The 12333-nt window shown below is 47.9% G+C and overlaps 1 protein-coding gene across 1 annotated transcript in view; it reads right to left on the reverse strand.

Annotated features, from left to right (window-relative positions):
- Positions 1 to 249: 249 nt before the first annotated feature.
- The window catches only part of ELOVL5 (ELOVL fatty acid elongase 5), a 65231-nt gene continuing 53147 nt past the window's right edge, over positions 250 to 12333 (reverse strand). The window contains exons 4-8 of the mRNA XM_082638698.1: positions 8666 to 8743; positions 7682 to 7853; positions 5880 to 6004; positions 3599 to 3733; positions 250 to 2112 (exon numbers count right to left, since the gene is read on the reverse strand). Of these exons, the coding sequence (XP_082494824.1) occupies positions 1969 to 2112; positions 3599 to 3733; positions 5880 to 6004; positions 7682 to 7853; positions 8666 to 8743 (654 nt within the window). The 3' untranslated portion in view covers positions 250 to 1968. The remainder of the gene's footprint in view (positions 2113 to 3598; positions 3734 to 5879; positions 6005 to 7681; positions 7854 to 8665; positions 8744 to 12333) is intronic.

Here is a 12333-nt window from a genome sequence, read left to right on the forward strand (position 1 = left end):
AGGAGTGGACTTCCAGCTGGGGCCTTTACTGGGGAAACTGGGAAAGGCTTAGAGAAGGGAATTGGGGTTCAGCCACCACCATGTCTTACGATGTGGGGATCCCTCCTCCTGTGAGCTGAGCCACAATATAACCTTCCAAACTGAATTAGTTACATCTATTTGGGTGAGTTCCTAGATGGTGAAGAAAGCGGATTTTTCTCCAGTCATTCAGAATTAGCAGCATATAAACAATGTAAAACTAAGCACAGGTAATCAAAAACATTTTAATGATTAATGTTGAGACATTATTTAACATTGTGGGTATATCCAGATGAGCTAAAGCACACTTTGACAGCACACTATTGAATGTTATACTTTCTGTATTGAAATATGTAAAGACATTTGCAAACTAGTACCTAGGAAGACATACATTTACAAATACACACATTCTAGATTTGATAAGGTAAATGTAAACAGATGCTGTGACTCCTTCCAAACAGAAATCCCACAAGACTAGTTAAGAGAACCAACTGGCTCCCTATAATATGAATGTGCAAAATTAAAGCATGATAAACTGATATTTACATAAATGTCAAACCAACAATTCGTTCATACATTGTCAGTGACCTTCTCAGATGTGTCACGAGTGGTTCAGCGAATGTTTTTTTCCTCCAACGGAGAAGGTATTCAGAGGCTAAATTCCAACACTTTAAAATGACACACACAACAGTCCTTATCTGTTTGACCACTGCCTCTAGGGTATGAGACATGATTTTATGATAAGCAGTCTTATTTTTAAACAAGTATTTCTAAACAAATCTTTAGATTTGAAGCAGGATAAAAAAAGTACAGGTGCTATTAGATTTACATTAAACAAACCATCTCTATCGAGTCCCCCAGTTCTCTCACGCTGCAGCTATCTGTTTAATTTTACCTTACATTTTTCTAAGGTCCTTTCCCCACCTTTAATTCATTTTGGTAGGCTAGGCACATTTTCAAAGGAAGTTTGTGTCAAAACAAATAGTACAGAAATCAACCCAAATTTGGACCCTGGCAACCAGTTCCCCACTGCTCATCTATGGGACTCTGTCAAATGGTAAACATTTAATCATCTCTCTTGAAAAGTATAAATCTTCTCTCACAACTGGAAAGCAAAATGGGCTTTGTTTCCTGTATAAAAACACTTAGCAATTCTGAAATTTAAAACGGCCCGCTCATCCTACACACGTCCTAAAATCCTGAAGACAAAGAATATATATTTTAAGTTTCATCAAGACTGCTTTAGAACCCCCCCTCCCTTTTTACATTATTAATAGTGGCACTCAAAATAAAAAAATAAGATCTGTTAAAAAGTTAAACTGACTGTTCCACTAGATTTGAACCTGCCTGATTTAAAGCCGATATTACAAAACTGAAGGTGCCGATTTCACATGTACAAGTCACTTGAAACTATGTGTCACACGATAGTTTCAAAAATCATGGTCTTTGATTTTTCTGAACAGAGCTATTAGAAATGAATAAAAACTTGAAACATACCCTAATTTAAACTAATAACGCTTTGGGCCCTGTTTTTTAACTTTTAAGGCATGTGTGTTTCTCTACTGTTAACACCATTATACAAATTTACAATCACATGCATGATCTACAGTTAAAAAGAAAGTGTGGATTACAGTGTTATTAAATTGTGAATCACAATTCAGCACCTATCATGTTGTAACTAATAAGGCAACAGCAGTGTTGTATACTAAAACAACACGTTCTCCACAGTCTAGCGCAGGGGTCGGTGAGAGCCCAGAAATGTTAAAAATCTTATGCCTACTTGGGTAATCTGTCTACATTTTCTAGGGGTTTGGAACTGATGGAAGAGGTCCTACGTGAGTCACACTATTGTAGGCCGACTAGTTACAGCAGCTGTTAACGAGCATTGGGCACAATTCATTTGTGCTTACAATCAGACGACGTGGTTCAGAGGCTGTCAACCCTCGGGCCTCAGTCCTTACGCTGCTTCCTCGGCTTCACATTGTTTTCCAGAGAAGAAAAGCTGCTGGTGTGGCCGTTCACGGCCGTCACGGAGCCGTTCTGGTGGTCCTTCTGGTGTTCTCTCCTCCGGGAGGCCCCCTTCTTGTTGTAGGTCTGCAAGGCATAAGGGCAGGTGGGAACCACGGTGGGGGCCCAGCTGCGTCCCTAACGTTAGAGCCTTTGGGGACCCGTGCTATCATATCAAGAAGCAACGTCTGTTGTGGTCAAGCGACCAGGAAAATGTTTTTTTGCCACTGGTTTCAATCACTCTTCCATTTTTTTGAGGCTCAGCCTGGGTAAGTTCAGTGAGTCACAGGCTCACTGTATCAATGTTATTTGAGAGTTAGACAGAAAACACAATTTACACTTCACTCAGCTCTGCCCTTCCACGCTCCCACTGCGGTACCTTCTGTCACTCACATCCTCTGCCTTCAAAACTGCCTCATGACTTCAGCAACTATTTCGTCCCTTTATGTACAAAGCGCTCTGCCACGAGGGCAGTCAAAACAGGTGTGGCTTCAGCTTCGTCGGGCCCTATCCTTTTTTTTTTTTTTTTTTTTTTTTTTTTTTGCGGTATGTGGACCTCTCACTGTCGTGGCCTCTCCCATTACAGAGCACAGGCTCTGGACGCGCAGGCTCAGCGGCCATGGCTCATGGGCCCAGCCGCTCCGCGGCATGTGGCACGGGGCACGAACCCGTGTCCCCTGCATCGGCAGGCGGACTCTCAACCACTGCGCCACCAGGGAAGCCTGGGCCCTATCTTTTAACCTCCCTCATACCTGGTGACTGCCCCAAAGTGTAGCATGAACCACCAGCCCAGCAAGATGTGAATGCAACTCAAAGCCGCCACCCCAGGTGTGTCTGGGGACAGGTGTCTGTCTGCGTGGGGCGCAGGGAGGGCAAACATGCTGCCCTGCCCCCTCCCCACCCCGGGGGGGGAGGGATGCTCAGTGTGACCCGGCTTTACTCCCTCTGTCCTTGCTCCTGACCACCCCCTATATGCCTGCCCAGAACCAGGCCCTGCCCATGGAGCACGAACACACGAGCCCCAGGGGTGACGGGACACAGGGGAGTCAACAGTGGCCACAAAAGGTCAGGCTCCCCTGTAGGTAATCTGCCCTAAACAGACCCTTCCACGAGCAAAAACCTACACCACATCATGCACTTGGGAACGACCTGCACCCCCAAACCTGAGCAGCGGGGAGAGAAAGTGTAAGAAAACCAGGACGAAAGGCTGATTTCTGTCTATAGCTGGGGTCTGTGATGGAAATTTCTTCAGACATTTAATGAAGCCCCAAAGTTTAGGGCAGTGGGGCTGAGGGACATGGGGTTGAGACTCACCTATGGCGGGTCTGCAGTGGCCACGAGGGAAGCGGTACGGGGCCTGCTGGACAGCTCTGCTTTCCCACAGGGACCCCGAGCCTCCCTCATCGAAGACCTGGAACTCCAGAAGCCTGGACAGACTTCAGCACCTCCTCCTGCATTGGCAGTGACCCCCACCCCAGCCCCACCAAGGCAGGGGCTCCCCATTAAAGGAACGAATGAGGGCCTTGGCTGCAAGGACCCCAAATCTCAACCGCCACAGAAGAGTGAGATTTACCTGAATATAGAAGTTTGTGAAGAGGGTAATCAGAGAAATCATGTATCCAATCTGGAAATACAACCAACCAAGAGGGAAGGCGCACGGCCAGATGACCCCGCAGCTGGTCTGGATGATGGTCAGCACAAACTGTAGCTGGTGGGGGAGGAGACACAGCTGAGCACGTGGCCACGGCCCAGGGTCAAGGCATCCGCCAGATGGGCGCTCTACCCCGCACCCCCAAGTTTGGGAAGGAACACTTATTAACTTTTCTGTAGGTGCAGAGGTCATTTCAAAAACACGGTGCATATGCTAAACGTACCCGAACTCGTTATACATCTGAATGGGTCCTATGTATACACTCCTCCCCTTCCAACTACTGAAACCATCTTCTCTAAAGCTTGGGGAATAGCCAGCAACACTGCGTTGTATATTTGGAAGTTGCTGAGGGTAGATTTCACAACAGATACATATATCAAATCATTACGTTGTACACCTTAAACTTACACAATACTACATGTGAATTATATCTCAATGAAGCTGGAGGGAAAAATGGAAAACGTGTTTAAAAAACCTAATACACACACACACACACACACACACACACACACTTCAGGAATACAGTATAGGAGATGCAAGAGTTTTGGTTTTTATTTTCTTTGTAGGGGAAGGATGGGTGTGGGGTGTATGTTTAGAGGGACCAGGGACCTCACTACAGGACGTGCAATCCCACGGGACACTTTCCCCATCCTTATCCGTGGACCTTCTGGTTTGGTGAAGGCTGAGGCTGGCAGACAGACTTATACTCTGATTGGCATATAATGTTAATTCCCTAGATTATTTCTGACAAGTCAATCTTGAGAAGCAGGGGAAGGGCCTGGGGAAATGGGGAGAAGGGGCTAAGATAAGGCGTGGCTGCTGCTTCCTTTAAGGAGTAACAGCGGAGGGCAGGGCTCTGCCCACTGGATTTCGGGCCCACCTTTCAGTCCCTCCATGTAGGGAACTGTTTTTTGGTTTTGTTTGTTTCCTTTTTTAAGGTTAAGTATTCTAGACTGAGAAGAAACTGTTAAGTGGTGTGTAGAATAAATCTAGGCGAACTGGGTGCGATCTTCTACCTCAAAGGGCAGAGCCTAATGGGAGACCAACTCTCCAGGCAGCTCTAAATTCTGCTTCTGCAGAGCCACGCTGCGTGGAGCACATCGATCTCTGCGTCACTTCTCAAGTGTAACAAGGAGGCTGAAGAACAATTATCCTTCCTCACAGGTGGGTAAGGAGAAAATTAACATGGACTGTCCAGCCGCTGGCAAAGAGATGATAACGAAATGCCAAACACATAAGCAGCTCAGGAGGTCTCCTCAGATTTTTTTTTCCCCAGGTTATCTTTCAATATTGAAAAATCGCAATTGGCTTGGAGGGATATGAATCAGCTTGGTTTCCTTAGAAAAAAATGTACCAATAAGGCAAGGCCAGGGCCAAGAGTTTAATATCTAATATCGACAGGTTAGCAAGCTCTGGCCTATTGCCCCCATGTCCTCATCTATAAAAAAATAGGGGTAATAACACGAAATCAGGCTACTGGGACAATCCATGTAAAACTGCTTACTTGACATGAGAGCCTGGCACGTCAGGATTTTACTGTGAGTAGTAATAGTGTTAATAATTAGTTTACGAAAGAAATCAGGAAGGGAGAGAAATAGGGTGTATAATATACTGACAGCTGAGGAAAGCTTCAAGAAGGACAGTGGGAAATAACCACCAAGTGCAAACAGCTGCTGGCTGGCCCTGGCACGTGGGCCCAGGAAGGGGGCCGTCACCTGAGGCACAGCAGTGCCATCCTCACCACCACACAGGCTGAGAGGTCGCCCGGCACCTGCACCCTTGCTGCCTAATAAGCTAGCACCCCGGGCTCATGATCCTCCCAGCAAATCCTGGAAACACAGATACACAGATTTCACCTTGGATTTGGGTTCTAATTAGAAGACATGTGCACACACATAGGCTCTGTGCACAAACTCAGAACAAATGGCTGAACCTGAAGTCAGAGAGTTAGATTTAATCCTTGTTCCGCAATCCAACTAGCTGCACGCTCAGAGGCACGGTCTCTCCATCGACTGAAATGAACACGATTCCCTGCTCTGCCCACTTCAAGGAGTTTAACTGGACCGAGAGAGAGAGGATGGGAAAGCCACATCTTAGGTACTAGTAAACAACAATGAAGCCAGGAGGGCAGCAAGAGCACCCCAGGAAGAGCTTGGCGTTCCCCAGGTGGCAAGTCGTGGGGGAAAGAGGCCACGTCACTCACCAGCTGCCCCTGCGTGATGTACTTCTTCCACCAGAGGTATGGCCTCATGGAAGGGATGGACGACAGACCGTAGTACGAGTACATGAGGACGTGGATGAAGCTGTTAAGTGTGGCACCAAAATAAGCTGCAGGAACAGAGGGAATTGGGGAGGAGGATGCCTCAATGTTTCATATGTAATAGGTCACAAATAAAATCCAAGATTCCTTTTAAATAAAAAAAAAAAAAGTGTTTTTGAACAGGGGCTAGCAGACACCACGGCAGCAATCTGGCACTGCACGGGCATGCAATCAGAATTCAATTTCCACCCAGGGAAGGCAGTCGTCATGATGCTTTAAGCCCAGGGTCTGTTGCAGCTACCAGGTGGGCATCCAGCACAGGAGTCAGGAGACCACCTGCCCCACTCTGGCACCTAAAGGTTTTGCTGCCAGGCCCCCAGTGACTCCCAGAGGCAGCTGCCCAAGTGCCTCTGATTGCTGCGTTGAAGACGTGGGGAAGACAGCCGACGGGCGGTACGTTCAAAGCTGGCCGTCTCTACACATTTGCTGAGGTCTGGAGAGGTCTTTGAAATCACCTCCTAATTATTCCCCAGGACTGCAGTGCGGAGGCCATATATTCTTATCAATAATAGAGTCCAGAGCCTCGTTCCTTAGCGATGAGAGACCCATTATTTATGTCTTAATTTATAATTTCCAGTAGGACCAGCAGGTCTTTTTTCAGACTCTCCACCCTCTGCCCCCACAGTAAGCAATCAAGCAAAGCTACCAGCTTTCCCCCTTGTGCGATCAGACACACCAGGCTGGGCTATGACAGTAACTGGCCACGTGACCTTGGACAAGTCACGTCCATTCTCTGGTTGTTTCTCATCGGCCAGGTGGGGCTGGTGATGATCTGTCATCCTGCGGGATCTTTGACATTTAAAGTCCTCTTCTAATGTGGGGAGGTGCCGTTTCTATTAGAAAGTTAAGTCAGGTAACTCACGGCCATGAGGTGTGAGTTCTACCAACCCTTCTTTTGTCTCAGGGTTCTCCCAAACTGGAAGGAGCTGTACTTGGAAAGTCCTTTCTGGTTCTAAAATCCTCTATGTGAATCCTGGTGGGCCAAGTTAATCAAGGGTGGTGCTATCCTGGGGAAAAACATATGTGAATAGACTCAAGGGGTCCTGGTCAAAATCTGTTGGTGATGGATGACAGGAATTTTGACTGGGACATGTTAGAACTCCTGGGCTGAAACTGACGGGGACAACTTAAATCTCTGGAAATTACAGGACACTTCAGACTACAAGCGGTCCACATCCTTCTTAGAGAATTTACTTCAAATGTTGGTGCTTGTCACAGAAGCTGCTCAGCTAAACACGCTTCAGGAAGGCGAGGGTCACTATATCAGAGTATGTGCAGACTCCCTGAGGTGCTACAGCTAAAGCTTGTTCTCCGGTGCCCACTCCATGGTGTGATTCCATCTTCCTGGTCTGTCCCTGTCAGTCAAACATCTTCCAAATTATAGGGGAACAAGGATCAGGAACAATCTGGAATAGAGAACTCTGTCCTGATTTCTTCATGTGCCCCAGGCTGGGAATCTGGTCTTTCCCTCATCTTGCCAAGTCAGCACAGGATGTGCACCAAACTAGAAAAAGGTTCTGTCAGCTTGCTGAGAGCACAGGCCACGCAGACTATCATTAAAGGCAACCTGGACACCACGTTCAAAGGCTTGACCTAGATATCTACAGAAACAACACCTTTTCTCAAAGCCTTAGTTTCAACTCAGCCTTTCCGCTCACACCTGTCCCCAGAGATGCCAGACTCACAGTGGCCACAGGGGACCCAGTTCATCACGAACCACCAGATGTTGAGCATGGAGGCGTGGTGGTACACATGCAGGACTGTGACCTGGTGGTTGTTCTTGCGCAGGATGAAGAAGAAGGTGTCCATGAACTCAATGAGCTTGGAGAAGTAGTACCACCAGAGCACGCGGATGATCTAGGAGGAAGAGGCCGTCAGCGTCTTCCGGGTTCTGCGCTCAACCCCAGGATCCCACCGCCCCCCACCGCCCCCCGCCGACTGGCCCCGCCAAAGCCAGTCTCTCTGCAGTGCCTTCAACCTGAACACCGGGGGCTGGGTGGGGGGCTGGGTGGAGTGAAGGCAGGGAAAGCTCTCAAAGGTCCACCAACCCCTTTCAAGACTCTAACAGATCCCTGCTGGCCTCCTGTTCCCTCTGGAAGGAGCCTACAGAGCCATCGCAGGAAGAAAACCACATGAAAGGAACTTCTGCTTTCAGGAGCTGGTGTGGGGCAGGTGACAGACACAAGGCAAAGGAAGAAAGGAATCAGGGTATCCAGTGCCAGGTTCTGCCCAATTAAACGTGCCACACGGGGTCTCTAAGGAAATGACTGCCACGCTGAGGGTAGACTGCAGCGTTTTGTTAAAAACAAAACCCAAAAAACTCGCCAGAGTGGAAGCTGGAATCGGCAGACCACACCCAGAGGCCACTTAGAGGAATGATTAGAACACTTAAGACATCCTTCCGATCCTGTTTATATAAATAGAGCACAAATACTGATAAACGCATGCACATTTTTTTCCCTGGAAGCTGTTAACAGGACTTACTTTTTGCAGAGAGGGAGATTTTAGTTTCCAATCTATACTTTTCATGCTGCTTAAGTTCTCATACCATGTGCACATAATGCTTTTAAAGTTCTTTAAAAAATGTCCACAGGGATTACCTGGACAGCCATCTTGTCTTTTGAACAATTTAGCTATTAAAAAAAAAAAAAAAAAAAAAAAGACAATACCTTCATGTCTGCTTCTCCTCCACTGCGTGTGCCCTGACAGAAGAAGTTGTACTGGCCTTCCCATACTCCCGTCACTAACTGGAAAAAAAAGAAAAAGGGAAAAAGCGAATCACCAACAAAATAAGAACCAGGAGAAGCCCTATTCAATTAAAGTTCATTAATTTGGGAATCTGTGCAGACTGACCTTGGGCTGTGCTGAGGCAAGTTTGCTCCAGGCAAAAAACCATAAGGACAAGGGAGTGTGAACCAAGGGGGCTTTAAATGACTAGGGACTCAATGTCACAAGGGGCAGGCCCTGCTTTGCCAGGCTGCCTCTCTCCAGAACCCTCAGTTCCCCTGGGCCCGTCACAGGCACCTCGCCAATCCCGAGGCCCAAGTTTTCCAGTCATGGGCTTGGGTCCTGCCCTGCCACGGCCTCAGGGGAAACCACAGGCTTTTCTCAAACCTGACTGTGTAGGACCAGAATCACCTCAAGGGCACAGTGAAAGGCAGATTGCTGGGGAGTGTTTCTGGTCTGGCAGGTCTGGGGTGGGGCCCAAGAATTCCTACTTCTAGCAGGTTCCCAGGTGATCCTGATGCGCAAGCCTGGGGCAACCGAGTCCAGCCTGAGCCTCTTCACTGTTTTCCGCTGCTGTGTCATCTCCGGATCCATGAGTGAGACCTCTGCGAGCTGAGGAACTGTGCCCATGCCTCAGACTCACCTGCAGCAGAGGAGGCACTGTGGTGGCACAGCAAGGACCCTGGACTTGGGGTGCAGAGCTGCAGGGCTGCCAGTTCTCCATGAGGGCCTCAGCTGCCTCACCCACACGTGAGGATGACGCCCGGCTACGGGGAGACCTAAGGACCTGCTCCAACGGTCCAGAGGGAAGGTGTGATTTGACCACCCTGTGCGCGTCCACTATGTTCCAGCCAGCCAGACACCCACGAGATGCGCCTTTCTCCATGGAGACCGCAGCTCACCACCTCCTCCTGAAGCCTCGGCATCCTCAACTGTTCCCGGTGGCTCTCCCTCTGGTAGTCAAGTGGGGCCGTGGGAGGAGAAACGTCAGGTGGTCTGTCTTGTCGTGCTTGAGCTCATCTGGGGAGCCAACACAAGGAGCCGGCCACTGGGCCCCAAGTGTGGTTCTCAACGTGTTCCCCAGTCCAGCTGCGCCAGCATGACGTAGGAACTCACAAGACATGCAAATACCTGAGCCCTGCCTGGAGCTTCAGAGCCAAAACCCTAGAGAACCCAATCCTGTGGTCCCAATGCAGCAATGCCACCACCCGGGAGTTAGCTAGAAATGTAAAATCTCAGGCCCAACCCCAGACCCACTGAATCAGAAACTTCTGGACGTGAAGCTCCGCGGTGTGAAAACAGGTTGTTTCACAGGTGACTTTTTATGCCGCTGATGTTTGAGAACTGTTAAGCTGTGGCTCCCATTCCAGCTGTAGGACAGGCTCACTGGGGGAACTTTTAAAAATTGCTAATGCCTGGTGTCCCCCAGACCATTAAAGCAGAAGCTTGCAAGGCAATTCCAGTGTGAAACTAGGAGTGGGAACCACTGGTTTCATGCTACCTGATTCACGTAAGAAACGGTTCACCTACCAGCGCTGCACGAAAGATGTAACCGAGACACAGGACTTTAGAACCTCGCACTGACCACCTTCCCCTACACTGTCCTCCAACAGAGTTTGGCTGGGGGGAGGGTGGCGGCACACAGATGCCCTCAGGGAACATCAACTGATCAACTCACAAGGGTCTGAAGACAAACAAAGTTCCACCCTCAGAGACAAAAGTCAGCACACTCAACACCCTGCTTCAATCTGGTTTTCCTTCTACTAACTTCTTTAAGAGCTAACATGGTTTTTGCGGCCAAAGGCCAGCCCATCGTTTTATGATGAAAAGAACCCAGGATTAGGGAGCAGAAGTACCAGGGCTAGTTAGCAACCTGGGACATGCCAGCTAATTCCCTTAGGCCTTGGTCATTCTTTACTGTAAGCAGAAGAGGCTGGATTAAATTATTTCCAAAGGTTCTGTTTTAATTTTCTACAGTTACTAAGTTAAGATTTTTTTGAAAACGGACCACACATAAACGACACTATACTATCTTTGAAAAACCAGACCCATAGGTAATTTATTGGAAGGTGTATTATCTTTCTGGTCGTCCCCTTTCTCAAGTCATGCCAGTTAAGCACACCGCATGCAGACCTATCAGAAGTCCCAACAATCAAGATACAAAGTCTGAGTCTAAAGTGGACCGCGTGTGTGTGCGTGTGTGCCTGTGCTGGGGTGGAAACCTGAGGGAAGAGAGGTGTCATCTTGGCACAATGTTCTTTGCTACCCTTCCTTCTACGCCATGAGGGTGCTGATAAATTTTCTTCTGTGGCTGGAGGGTACAGGGAAAGAACTTTCTGGAACTCCACTGGGTTAAAGGATGGAGATAAAGAAGCCTAGATCACAGGTGTGAGCCTCTCCCAGGTGACATACATGCTCCAAGTGCAAAATCTGTTTCCCTTGTAGAAAGTCCCACCCCTTGAGCCCAGCTGGCTGTTTCATGATTCCGTGTTTCTGGTCACAGAAGCAACTAGGAGAGACAGTGTGAAGACTTCAAAGCAAACTCGTCACCACTTCTGGGCATCCCCTCTAAGCACATCTGCTTTTGCCCCTTGGCAGTAAAAAAAGGGGAAACAACTTTCAAAAACGCCAGAAGAGAATGTAAAATCTTTGTTCACAGAAGCCTTTCCTTAAAAACAGAAACTTGTAGTTCTTTTACATCACCAATGGGAGGGAGGGAGCACAAAAAATACTATGAAACAGCAAACCATGCCTGTTCCTTTATTTATAAAAACAGATGGCAGCTCTTTAGGCCTCATTTTCCTCACTCTTCAAACAGGATAAAAATAATACTCTGGCCTGTTCAGGCTGCCGTGAGACGTTAACAAGGTGTGTGTAATGCTTACCTCACCCAACCTGGTATAGAGGATAAGCACAGCAACTGTTAGAAATGACCATTACTTTATACTTTTCAACTGCAATGCTCTCTGCACCCATGGACCCCCATCTCCAGCTCTCAAAATCTTATTCATCCTTCAACGGGCAGCTAAAATTTTATTGTTTTTCATGATTGACCCCTTGAGCACTCCAGCTGAAGCCAGTCTCCTGCCTCTGACCCTAGGTGCCGTGACTTACACCTATTTGCTCACATAGGTGTAAGACCCGTCACCGGCTCTGTCTGAAGCTCCTCTGTAAGCTCTCAGAGGTTGTGGCTGCATATCTGCAACCACAGAATCCATCACGGGGGTGGGGGGAGATGGAACGGGGACTCGTACATAAGAGATGCTGAACAAATATTTGCTCAATAACAACAAACGAAGTGTTCAAGGTGCTGCTTCTTGCCCCTTAAATCTAGGCCCAATGTTTTATTTGCAGGGGAAAAAAAAAGTTTCTGTTCACAAGATGAAAACCAGTCCTCATCAAATGTCATACTGGTGACATGGAGTTTAATTCTTAAATATCCTCGGCTTCAAAGGCATAGGATATGTAACACATGAGGATCAAGCACCCGAGTTCAAGTTTATTCACCTAAGCTTCTCAGCCACCCTCCGTACAAGTGGCCAGTATCAGGGTCCTGCTCTCTCCATTCCCATCAGAAAAAAAACAGCATGTCTGAGTAACAGACCCCGGA

This window comes from Mesoplodon mirus (genome assembly GCF_964341445.2).
Source record: "Mesoplodon mirus genome assembly, chromosome: 12".
Classification (NCBI taxonomy): Eukaryota; Metazoa; Chordata; class Mammalia; order Artiodactyla; family Ziphiidae; genus Mesoplodon; species Mesoplodon mirus.